General features: G+C 35.6%; 2 protein-coding genes across 6 annotated transcripts in view; both read left to right on the plus strand.

The window, feature by feature from the left end:
- Positions 1-6,365, plus strand: part of LOC122294292 (rho GTPase-activating protein 7-like) — a 77,429-nt gene extending 71,064 nt beyond the window's left edge. For 2 of the 4 annotated variants that reach the window (XM_043102906.1, XM_043102904.1), the window contains exons 16-22: positions 1,130-1,190; positions 1,288-1,371; positions 2,359-2,472; positions 2,560-2,729; positions 4,012-4,081; positions 5,477-5,692; positions 5,953-6,365. In XM_043102906.1, coding sequence (XP_042958840.1) covers positions 1,130-1,190; positions 1,288-1,371; positions 2,359-2,472; positions 2,560-2,729; positions 4,012-4,081; positions 5,477-5,692; positions 5,953-6,135 — 898 coding nt within the window. In that variant the 3' untranslated portion in view covers positions 6,136-6,365. The remainder of the gene's footprint in view (positions 1-1,129; positions 1,191-1,287; positions 1,372-2,358; positions 2,473-2,559; positions 2,730-4,011; positions 4,082-5,476; positions 5,693-5,952) is intronic. The other 2 variants (XM_043102905.1, XM_043102907.1) reach the window with 2 other exon arrangements.
- A 7,906-nt stretch (positions 6,366-14,271) lies between these two features.
- LOC122293226 lies at positions 14,272-16,418 on the plus strand. Of its 2 annotated transcripts, none has more exons than XM_043101744.1 (3): positions 14,272-14,428; positions 14,937-15,637; positions 15,850-16,418. In XM_043101744.1, exons 2-3 carry the CDS (start codon positions 15,043-15,045, stop codon positions 15,978-15,980), a joined length of 726 nt encoding a protein of 241 aa, XP_042957678.1. In that variant the 5' UTR covers positions 14,272-14,428; positions 14,937-15,042; the 3' UTR covers positions 15,981-16,418. The 2 variants fall into 2 exon arrangements, with proteins under 2 accessions (XP_042957678.1, XP_042957679.1); XM_043101745.1 differs by lacking the exon at positions 14,272-14,428 and adding an exon at positions 14,478-14,624.
- Positions 16,419-18,116: the final 1,698 nt, after the last annotated feature.

The following is an 18,116-nucleotide window of genomic DNA, read 5'->3' on the forward strand; positions in this document are numbered from 1 at the left end:
ATTCGAAATTTGCAATTTTTAAACAAAGCTTTGCTTGGCAGATGGCTATGGAGATATCGTAATGAATGGGGAGCATTGTGGATAGTCATGGAATTGAAGTATGGTGAACCATGGGGAGGATGGCGTTTGAATGATTTAAGTGGGCCATATATGGATTGGGGCAATGGAAATATATAAGAAGAAGATGGGACACATATTCAAGAAATATCCTTTTTGAGGTAGATGATGGGTCCAAAATCAAATTTTGGCACGATGTGTGGTGTGGCATTACGGCACTCAAGGAAGCTTATCCAAGTTTCTATGGCATAGCAAGAATGAAAGAAGCCTCAATTGCAGACCTCTTAATCCTATCCAATTGTACTCCCCAATGGAACGTTACATCTTTTAGAGATGCACCAGATTGGGAAGTGGATGCTTTTTCGGAGTTCTACGATCTAGTGTACTGTGTACTCTACCTGTACAATGAGGGGAGTTGAAGACAAGATTTGTTAGCACCCTTCTAGAAAAGGGTAGTTCACAGTCTGCTCCTACTATCAAGCCGTGGACACATAATACAAATCCAATCCTATGGAGTAGTATTTGGAAGACAAAGGTACCCTTGACGGCAATTGTTTTTTGTATGGATGGCTTCCTTGGAGAAGATCCTCACAATAGACAAGCTATGGAAACACCACATCATAGTCATGGATTGGTGTTGTACATGCAAAAAGATTGGAGAGTCCGTTGATCATCTATTACTTCATTGTGAGATTGCTACCTCCATTGGTTGCAACAGTATGGAAGATGGTTCCAATTTGTCTATGGTGGTGTATTTAGAGGGAGAGGAATGAAAGAACCTTTGAAGATCGAAAGCAGTCAATGGATGAGCTTAGAAATATATTTTTCAGTACCATACTCAGTTGGTCTATTGTAATTGATTTGAATGGCATGACTTTTCATGAGTTCCTTGCATCACTAAACTAGCATGTATAGGCGATGCTCTTGTATATGTCTTGTACACTTGGGTCTTTTTCTATTTTATGATCAATAAAATTTGGATTAATTTTTTTTTTAAGCTTTAGCCACCATCTGAAATAAACAAGCTCTTTTTAGTATATGTATACAAAATGATTTGGTTTATTGCTTATAGGCTTGCTATTCAGAGGCTTGAGATTGCCAAAAATGACTTACAACACAGGATTGCAAAGGGGGTAATATTGCTTTTGTCATCATATTAATATTGAAGCCACTATATGCTAAAATGTGATGTTTTTGTTACTAACAAGATTGAGCATTGTTTATTAATAGGCTAAAGGAAATGCAATTTTACAAGCAAGCTTGGAGAGAAGGAAGCAAGCTTTACATGAGAGGCGCTTGGCACTTGAACAAGATGTATTCTCTCCCTAACCATTCAATTTATGGCATAAAATTTACATGGCGTTGCATGTTCTAAGTTTGTTAGTGTCAGATGTTCCACATATCGTGCTGGCATCACCAATTTAGATGTTAAATATATTATTGTTTCTTATTGCTATACAGACTAAAAGTATATTACATTATTTGTTCTTGTTAGTTTCTGTGTACCCATCTAATCATTCTCAACCTTTCTACAGAGAGTTGTTATCTGTGCACCTGCACTTAGGTTCAACAGTCAATAGAGAGAGATAAAAAGAAAGACCAAATCAGAGCAGGGCTTGAACAGGGGACTAACAGCCATATTTGGTTTATTAGAAATTTCCAAAATTTTTCTGAATCAAACCAAACATCTTTAATATCAAAAAACTTCTCTATTTCATATTTTCAACTTTTCATCTAGTTATTACCTAATTATTTCTCAAGCACAACAATCAATACAACTTTTTCAAACTTCGAAACAAAATATGATCTTATTTTTTTAATACGTAAGAAGTAAATTATATTGATATGAATGAAATAGGCATAGCCCATGTACACAAGAAGTATACAAAAGCAAAAAATAATCTTAAAAAATTATATTCAAACAACTTTTTAACTTTATCTATCCACTTTCACAAACTTCAATACAATAATTATTTTAAAAATATTTTTATTCAAAATTTTCTCTCTCCTTTCCCAAAACCTAATCTCAAACAAACTCTCAAAATTCTCAAATATTTCCAACATTTTTTATTGCCAAACATGGTATTCTTAGGTTCACTGTTCAATTTGACAACAATTGCTGACGTCTTTTGCTAGGGTGAAATATCTAAGAAACTTATTTTTACTTTTCTCATGTTTTTATCACACTTGCTAATATACACTGCCTTACCAACCTTGCCTATTTTCATGTGGGAAATACCTAAAACCTCAGGTTTATAGCACTGTTTTCATGTATCTTCTAACTCGTTATTGACTGTGTAGGTTTCAAGATTGCAAGAGCAGTTGCAAGCTGAAAGAGACCTTAGAGCCGCTCTGGAAGTTGGTTTGAGCATGTCTTCTGGACAGTTTTCCAGTTCACGTGACATGGATTCTAAGGTTTGTGTAGATCTTTGAGGTCTTTGCTCCTTGTTTTCTTCTCAAATGCTTTAATAGATATTCTTATGACTTTAAACTGATGTGAAGACGAGGGCTGAGCTAGAGGAGATTGCTCTTGCTGAAGCAGATGTGGCCAGGCTGAAGCAGAAAGTTGCAGAACTCCACCATCAACTTAATCAGCAAAGGCAGCATCACTATGGTTCACTCTCGGATGCGTGCGACCGTTATGGACATGTCCAAAATCATAATTCCCAACAGTGAGTTTGTGAATCATGCAATCTACTTTTAATAATCAGCTTATGATATTCATGTATTAGTAGTAGCATCCTTAATTCCTTGATGCCAGTGGGTCTGTTCTCAAGCTTCCAAGTATGATATCTCACCACATTGTGACATCAGTTTAACGTTTCATTTTGCCAAATATTTTGATATTGTCCCTATGTTAAAGTTCATAAAGAGTGAGAGAGAGATTGTATGGGTACTACTAGTTGTCAAGCTGAACAAGAAGGAACTTTTTATGCATCATGAAGGTTTATTGCTACCCGTCAAAGCTATTATTTCCAGTTTTAACTCCTTATTCTAGAGATATCATGGCAATGTGCATTTAAGTATGTGGTTTACTAGGGAAACTTCCGATAATGCGGTGCACGAGACTGGGATCTACTCTGCAGGGGTGGGTCTGAAAGGCCTGCCTTGGAGGGGTTCCCCGGCAAAAAAAAAAAAAAAATGTATGTGGTTTACATAAACTATAATATTTTCACGCGTGTGTTCTCAACTTGCTCATCTTATGGTGATGTGGGAGCAACAAGAACAAGGAAGAAGCATTTTTTGGGAATTTTCAGATTTATAAGTTGCAGTAGTTCTATTCTCAGTCAATAAGGGTGTTTCAAGAATTGAATAAATCTGGAATGGAGAGTTATGGGATGTTTGTGCTTGCATTGCGTGAGTCAGTATTGAATGATAGCGATGGAGGTAGAAGACAAGAAGAGATTGCGAGAGATTTAAGTTTGAATGAGATGTGACTTATCAAAAAAAAAAGTTTGAATGAGATGTGGTTAAGGCAGCAGTGGAAGTCATGAAACTCTAAATGGATATCTGAGAAACAGAAGTATGTAAAGAGGGAATACTCAGGCTGGGGCTGTCAGTATTGTGACACCCTAAACCAGACAACTGACCGACCCAACCCAGGTCGGGTATATAGCCTGCACCTAACTTTAATGACTCTTTTGAAAATCAAGGACTCCTTGAACATAACATTTTTCAAATTATGAAGGTGTGCACGTTTTTGAGTTTGAACTTAAAGCATTATAGTGAAGTCTACATGCTGATCATCATTGGGAGACATATCAATTGTATCGTGTCCTTTTATCAACATTGATATATATGTTTCTGTTTCCATTTTGTTAAATACCAGTGTATAAATAAAAAAAATAGGGATGTAAAAATTCTTTCGGGTGACCATAGAAGATGCTGCAATATAGTGTCTCAAAACTTTTTCAACTTGCGTTCTTACTATATATGCATGTTTGATAACTGCAGGAGATTTATTCAGCAAGATTTTGATACAACCCTTGCATATTATAATCATGACCGGAAACAGAGGACTGAGGTATGTTTTGTAAGTTTTCATTTATCAGATTGGATTTCATGAGAAGAGATGCTAACTCATTTGTTTTCACAAAACTTCTCAACTCATCTCATCTAATCATTACAATTTTCCCAAATTCCCACACAAAATAAAATAAACAATTCAACTTTTTCAAATCCCAAAATAAAAATTAATATTAAAAAAATATATTCTAACTATAATTTATTCAATTTTCAACTTTCATATCAACTCATCTTATCTCATCTACGAAAACAAACCGTTCATCATCTTATTTTTATTTAAATTCTGTCTCTCTTGGATTTGTTTGACTGTTTTCTTTCTTTACTCTTTTTATTTCTCATTAATCTAAAACCCCTAGGGGTTGGCTCAAGTGGTAAAGGCCTTGTACTTGGGGGTATGCTCCTCCAAGGTTTAATGTTCAAATCCCCTTGGGGGCAAACAATCTCTAAGGGTCATCGAATCGGGGGATTTTCTTCTTGAATTACCTGAGGTGCACTTGGGGGAAACTCCTTGCATAGGACCTGTGCACTCCCGGGATTAGTCGGGACGCAATTCCTGGACACCCCAGTGCCAAAAAAAAAAAAAAATCTCATTAATCTGAAGGGTGGTTTGAGACCCATCCAGAAAATGACCTCATCACTTGTAAACAATTTTAATTTTTTAACTTAAAATATGTATCCTGGAGGTTTTCTTTTTTTCTTTTGTATTTTTTATGGGTGGGAGGAGACTGCGAAGTATGTTGTCTACCTTTGTAAATTTATATGATCTGTTTGATCTCTTCTCATCATTTAGGTTAACTGAGCCAAGTCCTAGAACCAGGAAGATCCTGTACCCTGTACAGCTTTGACACATTGACTAAAGCTATCACATGCAGCATAGCATCCATCCTTCTCATAGCATATTCCTCAGTAATATTAAAAATGCATCCTCAAAAGCCACGTGATTAAAATTTATCTAGATTATTCTCCCTGAAATGGGCTATAGTAGTTGGGAATTGGTTTGCTCCTTGCTTCTCTGATGGTTCTTAACAATCCACAAGTTTTTGCCTTCCCATATTGGTGTATCTTGGGTTTATGATTCATCAAGAATGACTTAGAAAAGAAATGATTCATCGAGAATGACATGCATTTGAAAACTTGGTTGCTTTATCAGCGGGGATTTAGAATTCTGAGGATTTGACAAGAACTTCTAGACAAACAAGGCTCTAATACCATGCCAAAGCCATCAGTCCTTTCCTATCTATATCATTTGCTTTTCGAATTTCTGATCAACGCTTGTCATTTAACCTATCTCCTTTCTAAGATCCTGCTTGTTCTTTTACATCATTCATTGTCTCCAAGATCTCTCTCTCCCTCTCCCTACAAAACTCTTGTTTCAAAGAATGATTCAACCAAGTTGGTTCAGGAGAGCTTGTTAGGAACAGACTGGAGGGGTATTAAGGGACAGGTGTTAGCATCTGGCAGCAATATCAAGCAGCCTTCTCGAAAGAAAATTATTGATTCAACAAGCCTGGGTGATTCTAAAAGTACTGACACATCCACCGGAATTCCGATGGATGAACTTTGTGCTGTTGATTCTGCCACCGTGCCTTCCATTTCCAGAGCAGTGGAGGCAAGCATTCCTTCGTGATAAATCGTTGACACTTCTTAATAAAGCTGTTCAATTATTTTCAGACTTGATTTGATTTGAGAAGTTATCTTGTTAAATCCAACACTAACTACGGACAAAGCCATCAATTTTTGCAACTCTGCATTGGAAAGTATTTCCAATTTTTCCATCTGCACTGTTTTCAGATTTCCACCAAGTATTTCCTTGATTGATATCTACCTTCCAAATTATGCCTTGATATTGACTCTGTAACCTGGTTTCAGATGGAGTATCCAAGACATCCATCTGCAGCATCTTCTACATTGGTTGAATTGACAACACGTCTTGATTTCTTCAAAGAAAGACGTTCTCAGCTCATGGAACAGCTCCACAACCTTGATTTGAACTACAGCACAACGTCTTCGCAAGACTTTGTCTTTAGAACATTACCCCCACCATGGAATTGACTGAGCGAAGATGATGCTTCATTAACTGCGCTGGGGAGAAGATTGCCTGACATCTTGTTGTATATCCTTCTACACTATAACGTATATAACTTTGATCTGTAGTTGGATGTTGTATTGTTTAATGTCCACTGTTTCATATCTAAAGCTTTTTTTTCTTTTAATCTTTTCTTCACTTTTCAGAGAGAATGTGATTGGAATTTTTGGAAGACTATTCTCCTTCTGTTCTTCGAGTTCTTTCTTTCTTTATTATTATTATTTTTTTGGGTCATAAACGATGCAACATTCTGTGTTTTTCGAATTGCAAGTGGAGGTATGCAACAGAATGAAGCAACATTCTGTGCTTCATTAATTCGATTTGTCAAAACATGTTGGTGGCTAGTTGGCGACTAGCTAGTCACGTAAATAGGTGACCATTTCGATTCATAATTTTATTTTTTATTTTTTGAAATCAATATCACCATTTCATTTCTCAAGCAAACTGATTACAAAGAGTCACTTAGGACAGCAAGCTTAATACATTCAGGGATAAATTCAAGATCAAAAACATCTTCAACACGGTTGAGGGCATCCTTGGCTAACAAATGAAAAGCCATATTAGCATTCCTCTGTGTGTTCAATACTCCTATTTGTCAAAGGGTTCAAGATAGATGTTGAATCTTCGAGGATTAGACTAGCTTCACTCCAATCCATTGCTGAGTTTTGCATTTTGAGAACCACCTGCAATAAGTCTCCTTCAAGCACTAGATCAGTAAAGCCACTTTCCTTACAGAACTGGATAGCCACCAACATGGCATAAGCCTTAGCTATTAAGGGTGATAGTTTTAGCTTCCTGTTTGCCCTAAGACCATGCCTTGGCAGTCCTTGATTATGGCTCCAATACCTATTACTCCCAATGAGTCATTTAAAGCAACATTTCAATTCAGTTTTAATTTCCATAGTTTTCTCCATTTCTGCACTTTGTTAGGACAAACAGCAACAGAGAGCCTCACCTCCTTGGTCTTGACTAGGTGAAAGAATCTCAGATCCTCTTTGGCCTGAACTATAATTGAGTTAGGATGTCTCAAATCCTTGCCATGCACAACCTCATTTCTTCTGTTCCATATGAGTCTTGCAAGCAAACCATTCATTTCAAGTTCATCTTTTGGCAGTTTTACTGTCAATTGCTCCCAAATATCTCTAAACAGGTCACATTGCAGGAACATCTTCAAAATTTTGATACTGGTTTGGCTTCACACATCTCTTGCAGCATTGCATCCCCATAATGCATGGCTTGAAGTTTTTCTTTTAAGTTTACTGATTGGGCATATGTTCTGTTCTCTCAGTTTTCTCCTCTGCAAATTGTCAAAAGTAGGGAGAGCCTCATTACATGCCTTCCAAAGAAAACTTCTAACTGCATTGGGAACTTGCAGTTTCCACATGGATTTCTAGATGTCACTCTGAGCATGGTCAATCGAGGTCTCACCTTCTTGGAGTGAGGGAATTTGCCTATGTAAGTGGTAGGCACTTTTTACTGAGAAATTTCCATTGTTTGTTCCACCCCAGATAAGTCTATCCTCAAACTGATAGGGATGGCTTTGATGAGGTTCACCTCCTACTGAGAGAACCATTTGTTGAGTATAGTTTCATCCCATCTCTTCAACACAGGCTCCATCAGATCTGATACTCATTCCACCTTATTATCTCCATAGTTCCTATTTCCTGTTGCTAATAAAATAGACCTGGGTAACCATCTGTTCTTCCATATCCTAACTTTCTGTCATTGCCAATCCTCCATTGTTGACCCTCTTTCAATAAGTTCACCCCAGCCAACATGCTTCTCCAAGGCAAGGATGGTCTATAGCTTAGGTTAGCATTTCGATTCATAATTAAAGAGAAGTGTTAGGTTATGCAAAGATTTTACAAAAATAAAAATAATAAATTGAAGTGAGTTGGCATGATCTATTAAATTATAATATTTTCTTTTGAAAAAAAAAATATTTATAAAATAGTGTGTAGAATATATTTAGTAAAGTACGTATCTGACATAATTTTATTTAAAAGATAAATTTTAAAATTTAAATATTATAAAACAAATCTTATCATTCTGGATGGTGTGCTCTACAGACTAACTTGATAATATAATAGATCATATCAGTAATTTTTTAATATTATTAACACAAAAGACTTCCAGATCAATAATATATTGGATGCCTTAAAAATTAGATTTATAAAAAAAAAATTCTATTTATCATTTATTTTCTCATTATCTCATACTGTAATATTAAATAATAGGTTTACAAGTAAAATATATTAAATAATATTCAATAATTTAATATCACATCATGAGATGATAAAAAGACGATAAGAATTAAAATGATAAGGAACATTACTCATTTTTAAATAAAGATCTAACATGTTATTAAAACCATGTAAAGTTTAATTTTATGGCATTTTTTACCATGAACCAAAAGAAATAATATTTATAATTGTGAGCATACAAGCAATGTATAATCATTTAAAAAATAAATATAAGATCTATAAATAAAAAAATATTATGAAGTCATAGAAAAAAGAGAGCCATAACGTATTATAAAACTTTTAAAAGGAAAGAGAAAGAGATAGAGTTCAGAAAGGTTATGAAACTTATAAATTTTTTAAAGAATTCAATAATATATATAGGTATACAAAGGGAACTATGCTAGCTTACTATGCTAGCACTATGCACTATGCATATGTCGGCCAACTCACTATGCTAGTACTATGCTAGCACTATGCACTATGCATATGTCGACCAACTCACTATGCTAGTACTATGCTAGCACTATGCACTATGCATTTGACGACTAGATAAATGTGGTCATACAATTCAATATAGTTTATAACACTTCCCCTTTGGATGACCATATTTAAAGAATATGTCTCGTTAAAATCTTGCCAAGGAAAAACCCTGTGGGAAAAAACCAATGGCGAAAGAAAAAGAATACAGTATTCATGTGTATCGCCGAGTGCTTTAGGATTGCCTCATTAAAACCTTGCAAAAGAAAACCCAGTGGGATAAAACCTTAGCGAAGGAAAAAGAGTACAATCAGCACAAGTCTTCAAGACATTACTTCCCCTGAAAAGTGCATGATAACAGGTCTTCAAACCTTCGCATTCTAATGTTCTGCATAATCTTCTTAAATGTTTCAGTTGGTAGTGCATGATAACAGGTCTTCAAACCTCCGCATTCCAATGTTCTGCATAATCTTCTTAAATGTTGCAGTTGGTAATGCTTTAGTGAATAAATCTGCCAGATTTTTACTTGACCGTACCTTCTTGATATCAATTTCAACTTTCTTCTCATGAATTGCAATGATCTTCTTGTGTGTATCTGAAAGATAACTTGCATCTGTACATCCAACTAACTGTGGACTTGATCCATGTTGATAAAATAATCACAACTGGATCTTTCTGCTCATCACTACTCTTCTAGAGTTGTACTCTTCTGGAGTTCTTGTAAATAACACAGTTAGTGGAGAATTCATCAACATTAAACCGCTAACCTCATTTTTTAATAAAAACGGTGGCCAGCCTTTTAAAATCAGACAAGCACCGCGGATTTTCAACTCCTCTGTAGGTGTCAGGCGTGCTGTCAGGCACCGCAGCTGTCAGGCGTGCTGTCAGACGCCGCAGAGCTATGAAGTTATATTCCATCTCTTTTCTCTTGCTTCACGAGAGATGTTGTATCATAATTTTCTCTATAAAAGAGATATTCAGTTCATCTTCATTCGCATCTCATCTTCTTCACTTTTCTGTAATCATACTGCATTTTTACTCTGCAATCTCTTTCTGCATTCTTATCCTGCAATCTATCTCTGCAATGGCTCAGCAATCTTCTCAGGATCAATATATAAGGTATTCTGCACCTCGTTCATCAGCTGTTCCTGCTTCTACCACAGGTGCTATCATGCAATATAATGATCTGACTCGTAGGTCAGATAATGAAGTTATCTATGAGCTTGTGAGTCTCGGTACCCGATACTCATCATCCATTGTCGCATTTTCTCAGCGACTGCAATCCAGAACTTGTGGAGTTGACAATCTCCACGAGAATATTGCTATACTTCAGCGACTTCTTCTGGAATCCAACATGAAGATAGAATCAATAAAGAAAGAGAATAGGAATTTAAAATCCTTGCTTAAATCTTCTTTTCGATTGCCCACCCCTTTAGATAGGGATGCTATGCAGATTCTTTAAGAACAAGAGCGTTTGAAGAATGAGGCAAAGTGTCTCAAATTTTTGTAATTCTTGCTTCAAGATAATAAAATAATATTTCACAAATATTCATATTTGTGTTTCTATCTTTTGGTAGATGTTCTGTGTGCTCCCTTTTATTTCTTCTTTAATAATGCACACTTCATATCAAACCCATAATATAAATCTGAAATACTAATTGTATTAAAAGATGGTATTTCATGACTAATAACATCATCCATCTTCCCCTTGAAGCCGCAAGGGTTTCAGATTTATATTTCAAATATGTGCAGTTTTTATGAGCTCTTCTGGAACTTCAATGACATTTAAATCATATATATAAACTGCAATTATAGCTTGTTTTCATTTGTGTTTGGATTGCTTTAGATCATATAAGAATCTTTGAAACTTGATAGAATACATATTTCCAGATATATTCATATTAGAAGCTTCAGACATTTTCTATCCTTCAGGGATTTTCATATATATATCATGATCCAATGATCCATATAAATATGCAGTTAATCATGCATATCCAAACTCTCGGTAACTTTCAAGCTAATAAAAATCTCAATATGATTTCAACCACTTTAAAATCATATCAATATTGTTTCTTCGAGAAACTAACTTGTGATTTCTATATCACATTTTCATATTAAAAGTTTCAGACTTTTTATATCATGTATATAAATATCCACTGATATTTAATAAAAATCACCTCTTTAGGTGTTTGTACTTCAAATCCATATTTATCACATTTTACTTAGTGATATCAATTCTGCAGGAATTGAGAAACTAACTCGTGATTTATATATCACATTTTTATTTCCTTTCCATAAATACCCACTGACATTCAACAAGCATCACCTCTTTAGGTGTTTGGACTATAAGTCCCGATGCATCATATTTTACTAGTAAATCAATTCTGCAGGGAATTGTTTTTTTTTTCAAATTTGGCCAATATTTTACGTCGTATTCTTCGACGATTCTTGATTCACTTTCATCATTACTTCTGGTAATATCAATTGTCATCTCATATGGAAATACATTGTCGACAACAATTTTATTTCTATCCATAATTTCTCCATTATTCATGAAATGTAACGAGATCTCGTTATTTTCAGGTACCTGTCCCTCTTCAAGGAAAGACATTTTCATGAAAAACCTCTTCAGGAGGCACTCTTCAAGAGTTTATATAGGAGAATTTTATACAGAGAATTTGGATGGATTTTATTGCTTGTTTTGTGGGTATGGCCTCTTCAGGAGCACCAAATTATTTGTGCCTTTCTCTTTTGAGATATTCTATCTTTTGTATCGATAAATCTCACATGCCTTTATACATGTCTTTAGACTGCTGAATTTCTTAATTGTCCTACAGGGACTTCAATCCTTACTGGGATTTTAGCAGCTAGAATATGAGACATTTTTATTTTATTGTATCCAAAATTTAATTATCATCTGAACTTCTGGTTCACATATGATAATCAAGATAATGTCGAATAATTTCATCTTATTTGCTTCAAGCAAATTTTTCTTTTCATTTCTGGTGGTAAAACTTTATAGTAAAAGAATCTTCTGGTTCTTTTATGGACGTCTATATGAAAATCATTCAACTTCTTGTAATTGATTTTGGATGATCAAGATAACCCTGAAAAGATACAAATATTTTGAATCATATTACCTTTTGATGCATCATAATATTTGATTCAATAATTTGTATAATATCATCTCAAAGAGAAAGCTTACAGTTTTTCCAATACGAGCTTCTGGCCCAAAAAGATATTTATTATCACGTCCAATCTCTTAGTTTCTTTGAATGAAACGCATCATTCTTTTCACTTCAGGGAATAGAATGATATAAATTCATTATCATTCACTTCAGGGAATGATGTAGATCTAGTAAGATGTGAATAATGATTCTTATCAAAAACTCATTATTTTATTCAGTCACTGATACAGATTTAGAATATATTGTAAACGTTTGCATTTCATATTGCTACTTCAGGAGCATACTCGATATTGCTACTTCAGGAGCACATTCGAGACGTTCATTCAAATATATATTCTTTCCACAATTTCAATTATGCAACTTCAGATGCATAAATCATAATGAGTTTTTGGTATAAGTATCACTCATATGAAATATTCAATAAAATTATTAATTTAGGGCGATCCTTCAGGGATGCTCCATTTCCATTCTCAGATAAATCATATCATCAATAAGTATAAAAGAATAAATAAAACTTTCATTACTACAAAACATTGCAAAATATAAAAATATTTTATAATAATATAAAAGAAATATATTAATTAAAAAGGAACACTTCCATGATCAACTCTACCACTAGAATCCTCAAAGAAATCAGAAACATCAAGGCTTGTAATATCTTCTCCATTTATAAAATCTAAAGCATATGATAGTTCAGTAAAATTTGTTTCAAATTTCTTTGTTTTTTCTTTTATAGAAGATTGGTATAAGTCAACCAAGTGCTTATCTGTACGACAGATACGAGTCCAATGTCCAGTCATACCACATCTATGGCATCCATCTTCATCTTTCTTTAAAAATTTGTTTTGGGGACCTTTGCCCTTCTCTGAGTTGAACCACTTCTGGTGGTACGGTGTATATCTATTATTGTTCCTTTCAGTGTGGTCACTTTTAGGACCTCCACTTCCATAGTTTTTCCTACCACGTCCACGCCCTCGTTTTCTTTGAAAAGATGTACCATTCGCTTCTGGGAATGATGTAAATCTAGTACCATTCACTTCAGGGAATGATATAGAACCAGTAGGACGTGACTGATGATTTCTTAATAAAAGCTCATTATTTTGCTCAACTAATAGAAGATAAGATATAAGTTCAGAATATTTCTTGAACTTTCGCTCTCGATACTGCTGCTGCAGGAGCACATTCGAGGCATGAAAAGTAGTATATGTCTTCTCTAACAAGTCATCATCAGTGACTTTTTCACCACATAATTTCAATAGCGGGCTAATTTTAAAGAGTGCAGAGTTATACTCACTAACACTCTTGAAATCTTGCAACCTCAGGTGCATCCAATCATGACGAGTTTTTGGGAGGATTACAGTTTTCTGGTGTTCATATCTCCCCCTTAAATCATTCTACAAAATAAGTAGATCTTTCACCGTTAGATATTCAGTTTTTAATTCTTCATGAAGATGGTGCCGAAGGAAAATCATTGCCTTAGCACGGTCCTGTAGGGACCCTTGATTTCCTTCTTTAATTGTATCTCCCAGGTTCATCGCATCCAGATGGATCTCAGCATCAACGATCCAAGATAAATAATTTTTTCCAGAAATGTCAAGAGCAACGAATTCCAATTTTGTAAGATTTGACATTTTTTACATATATAAATAAGGAATATAAAAATATATTGAAAAACTTACTTGAAGTAGAGGACTACTAGTTTCAAAATCGTCAGAACTTTCGTGCTGATAACGTGTTATGAAGTCATAGAAAAGAGAGAGTCATAACGTATTATAAAACTTTTAAAATGAGAGAGAAAGAGATAGAGTTCAGAAAGGTTATGAAACTTATGAATTTCTTAAATAATTCAACGATATATATAGACGTACAAAGGGAACTATACTAGCTTACTATGCTAGCACTATGCATATGTCGGTCAACTCACTATGCTAGTACTATGCTAGCACTATGTACTATGCATATGTCGACCAACTCATTATGCTAGTATTATGCTAATACTATGTACTATGCATTTAAATGTGATCATACAATTCAATATAGTTTATAACAAAAAAATTAATTTTTTAATAAACGATTTCTCTATTTCCTAAATTAACTACTTTACATTTTTAAAATAAAATAAAATACTTTACATTTTATGATGGTATGCAAGATTCCTCGTTAAATATTCCTATTTTTGCTTTTGTTTGGGCGGAGGTAAAGTGGGTCCGCGTGATCCACTTCATCCACGGGGAATTGAAAAGCAAAAACGTCATCGAGAAACTTCTTCTCCCTTTGTCTGCATTTTCCTTCTCTTCTTTCTATCCATGTTTGTGAACTTGTGGCAGTCATTACTCCATAGATTACAGCAAGTAAGTTTTCCCCCAACGATTTTGGGTTTGTGATTCTTGCTATTTTTTTCTCCGAAATTCCGTAGTTATAAATATAGCTCAAAATTTGTATGTTTTCGTGCATTATTTCCGTATACATGATAGTCCTATAATTGCGTTTGGCTCTGTTTCTCGATCGCTGAGGAAACGCTGGAAGCTAAAACTAGACATATTTCGAGTTATGTTTTCTTTTAATAAAATTTAATTTCCCGTTCTGAAAAGTGGAAAGTTGAAGTCTTTTTGAATTCTTATTCCTTTTTTTGGCCCATTTTACCTCCGTTTTCTCAGCAAAGAAACACGGTTTTTAGGAATATTCTGTTCAAGAAACTTGTGTTTCCGTTAAAATGACAGGGACTTGATCTTTGTTTCATTAAGAGTTTGCGAGTTAAATGGTGAAATGATTCTATTTTAGAACCAATTCGTATTTCTGAGCCTGATAATGCCTAGAAATTGCGGGTTTATGCTGATTGGTTGACTCTTTTTCGTGTAGGTGGTATTTGCTTGATATAGCTGTGTGATCTTGGTGGAAGACCCTCGTATCTGTGATTCCTGCTGGCTTGATTGTTCAATTTGATGACTTCTTGAACTTCTCAACCATGAATTTATGGTTCCTCGGTGGTTTCCCATGGTTTAGGGGCCAACCTAGCAATGATATGGTGACAACTCTGAATTCCACGAGTGCCCTTGTCCAACAATCTAAACAGAAAGATTGCTTTGGTATCAAGTTGTGGGGATGGTCCTTGCTTTCATTGTTTCCCTCGGCAATCAATGCTAGAGATAGAATTCAAACACCGGCCACTGTTAATAGAGGATTAAAGAGGCGAGCGCGACCTCCTGGGGCTGTTGAAAATGGTGGCAAAGTTGTGCCTTTGCGCTTTAGACCATATGTTTCAAAGGTTCCATGGCATAAAGGTGTAAGAGCATTTCTTTCACAATTATTTCCTCGATATGGGCATTATTGTGGACCTAATTGGTCCAGTGGAAAAGATCATGGATCTCCAATTTGGGACCAGCGGCCAATTGATTGGTTGGACTTCTGCTGCTACTGCCATGATATTGGTTATGACACTCATGATCAGGCCAAGCTACTTCAGGCCGACTTGGCGTTTCTCGAGTGTTTGGAGAGACCAAATATGAGTACAAAAGGAGATCCTCAGATTGCAGTTCTTTATAAGACGATGTGCATTACAGGTATTCTGTATACATTGCATCACAATCCTGTTCTTTAGTTAAATCCTTTTTCTTTTTGCATTATTGTTCAAAAAATACATGACTGGCAGGTTTTTTTTTTTTTTGGGCGCCGGGGGGGGGGGGGGGGGGGGGGGGGGGGATTATGTTCTTTCTTTTTGGGTTTTGATCACTTTTTGCTATTATTCTAATGGTTTTGTCTCCATGAATGGCAGGTCTCAAGAATATACTACTACCTTATAGAAGCCACCTTGTTAAGCTGCAGTCTGGGCAACCTTTGATTGATTTTGGATGGATGAGCAACGTAAAATGGAGAAGTTGGAATTTTCAGAAGAGTTCAAGATAAATCGTGTGTTCTGAGACATAGTGAGCTATACAATTTCATAGTGCACCTGATATTGAATCTAAAGACATGGTCCCAAAAAAAAAAAAAAAAAAAAAAAAAATAGGGTAACTATTCTTATAATCTAGCCATTTACTTGCTTTGAAGTTTCTCTCTTTGAGAGCTTTGGAGCAACTTAAGATAGTTGTGCATCTAAAGTTTGTAAATTTGAACCCCCTTTAGCCCTTAGGGCAGTATAATTGTAAAAAACATAGGATAACTATTCTCATTATCTAGCCATATACTTGCTTTGAAGTTTCTCTCTTTGAGAGCTCTGGAGCAACTTAAGATAGTTGTGCAGCTGAAGTTTGTAAATTTGAACCGCCCTTAAGGCAGTATAATTGTAATATATGTACTCTATGTTGAAATGTACAGATATGACCTTTACGTGGTGCTTGCGCATGTTTTGTGCGCTTTGATATGATCTATTTACCAGCCTGAATTACTGCTGCAGTAGACATCTGGTGTGATATCTCCTTCTAAAAATGATAGCCTCACCCAGAGAGTCTACTGATTTTCTTTACAGAAATGTGTTTTTTTTTTTTTTAACATTTGTTTTTGTTTATTTTTTGGAATTGTGTTTTCTATTTTTTTTTTTATTTTTAAAAAAATATATACAAAAAAATATTGTAAATTTTGTTTTTTGTTTTTTTTTAAAAGGACAAAACACTTCAACACCGTCGCTTAAAACTTAGGTGGCTTCTGTAAGTGGACGAAGCAGTGTCTTACACATAACCAGCGACTACCAATAGGCCTTTGGTCTAATGGGATTTTCCCATGTCCCATAGACATTCTGATATGGGATTTTGATTATTTATTTTTTTATTGGCACGGGTGTTCGAGAATAAAGTTTTGACTAATCTCAAGAATGTTTGGGGTTTCGGTAGAGAGTTTTCTGTAAGTACACATCGTGAAATTTAAAGAGAAGTTTCTCCAATTAAAAATATAAAATTAAAAAAGAATGCCTATTTCTCTCCTATGCAATCTAGTAATTTTAATTCAAGTGATTGACTATTTTAATTCACAATGATGATCTTTTCAAGTAAGAATTAAATTTCTTGTGTGGAAGGCTCAAATTACTTGAAAGTAGAGTTAAATCATTTTAATCTCTATCTAACAAATATAGTTTTTATGGTCCCTTTCAATTACTTATTTCAATAATGTGGTGATTTTGATAGGGTCCTTAGTCGAGATCCTAGACACCAAACTGCTTCGCCCCTTTTTGCTTCTCAATGACCGATGTGGGCTGCCACTTGCTTGACCGTGATGGTTATGGGTGGTGTTGGTTGAGTTCGTATGGTTGATCAGTGGCTGATGGTAGGCGAGATTCTAGTGACTGGGCGTGCATGCATGCATGTGCAGGAGTTGAATCGTCAAAAACGGTTGTGAGTGGGATCAGGTGGTTAAGTGGCTGGCTGACCAAGTCAGGCACACGTGGCTCCTACTGGTGGGCTGACCCAGTCAGGCACCAGGTGTCTCCTGATGGTGGCTGACCAAGTCAAGCACAGGTGTCACTCGCTTGGGGGGCTGACCAAGTCTCACATAGGTGTCTTCTGATGATGAAGCACACGTGGCTAAGGGTGGTTTAAGTGGGTTGGCCGAGTGGGTGATGGCTGAGCAGTTTAAGGGATGGTTGGTTACTCCTTACAAAGTAGGGGAGCGATTGTGGCTAGACAGGTGGCAAGGGTTGGGCGTGTGGCTTAGCTGGTGGGTGGTAATTGTTAGCTTGTCTCTGACCTTACTCCAGATTCGACCAGGGTGGCCTGGTGCAAACCAGATGCCCTTCAATGGCAACTCGTGGCTGCCTTAAGCGATGCCCCACTCGAACGGTTCAAAATAATCAGCAAGCAAATGCAAATATGATGCAATAGAGACAATCCAAAATGCTGAAATACCTCAACAATGCATTAATCAAAGGAAAACAATGGGTTACCCTGATTCACGAATTGCACAGGGTGAGCCTTCTCATTTGGGATTCACGGATTGCACCCAATGGAGCCTAAGTGACAAAGCACCAATGTGTCTATGGGGGCTTACAAGCCAAATTCGTCCAAATGTTCAAAGATAAAAAAAACTAAGTGATAGCCTATTGCCTCACTT

The sequence above is a fragment of the Carya illinoinensis genome, chromosome 14 (assembly GCF_018687715.1).
Source record: "Carya illinoinensis cultivar Pawnee chromosome 14, C.illinoinensisPawnee_v1, whole genome shotgun sequence".
NCBI lineage: Eukaryota > Viridiplantae > Streptophyta > Magnoliopsida > Fagales > Juglandaceae > Carya > Carya illinoinensis.

Coding starts and splice junctions, on each gene's coding strand:
- LOC122293226 (XM_043101744.1), top strand. CDS start 15,043: ATGAATTTATGGTTCCTCGGTGGTTTCCCATGGTTTAGGGGCCAACCT. Junction 15,638..15,849: donor TAAGACGATGTGCATTACAG/GTATTCTGTATA, acceptor CATGAATGGCAG/GTCTCAAGAATATACTACTA.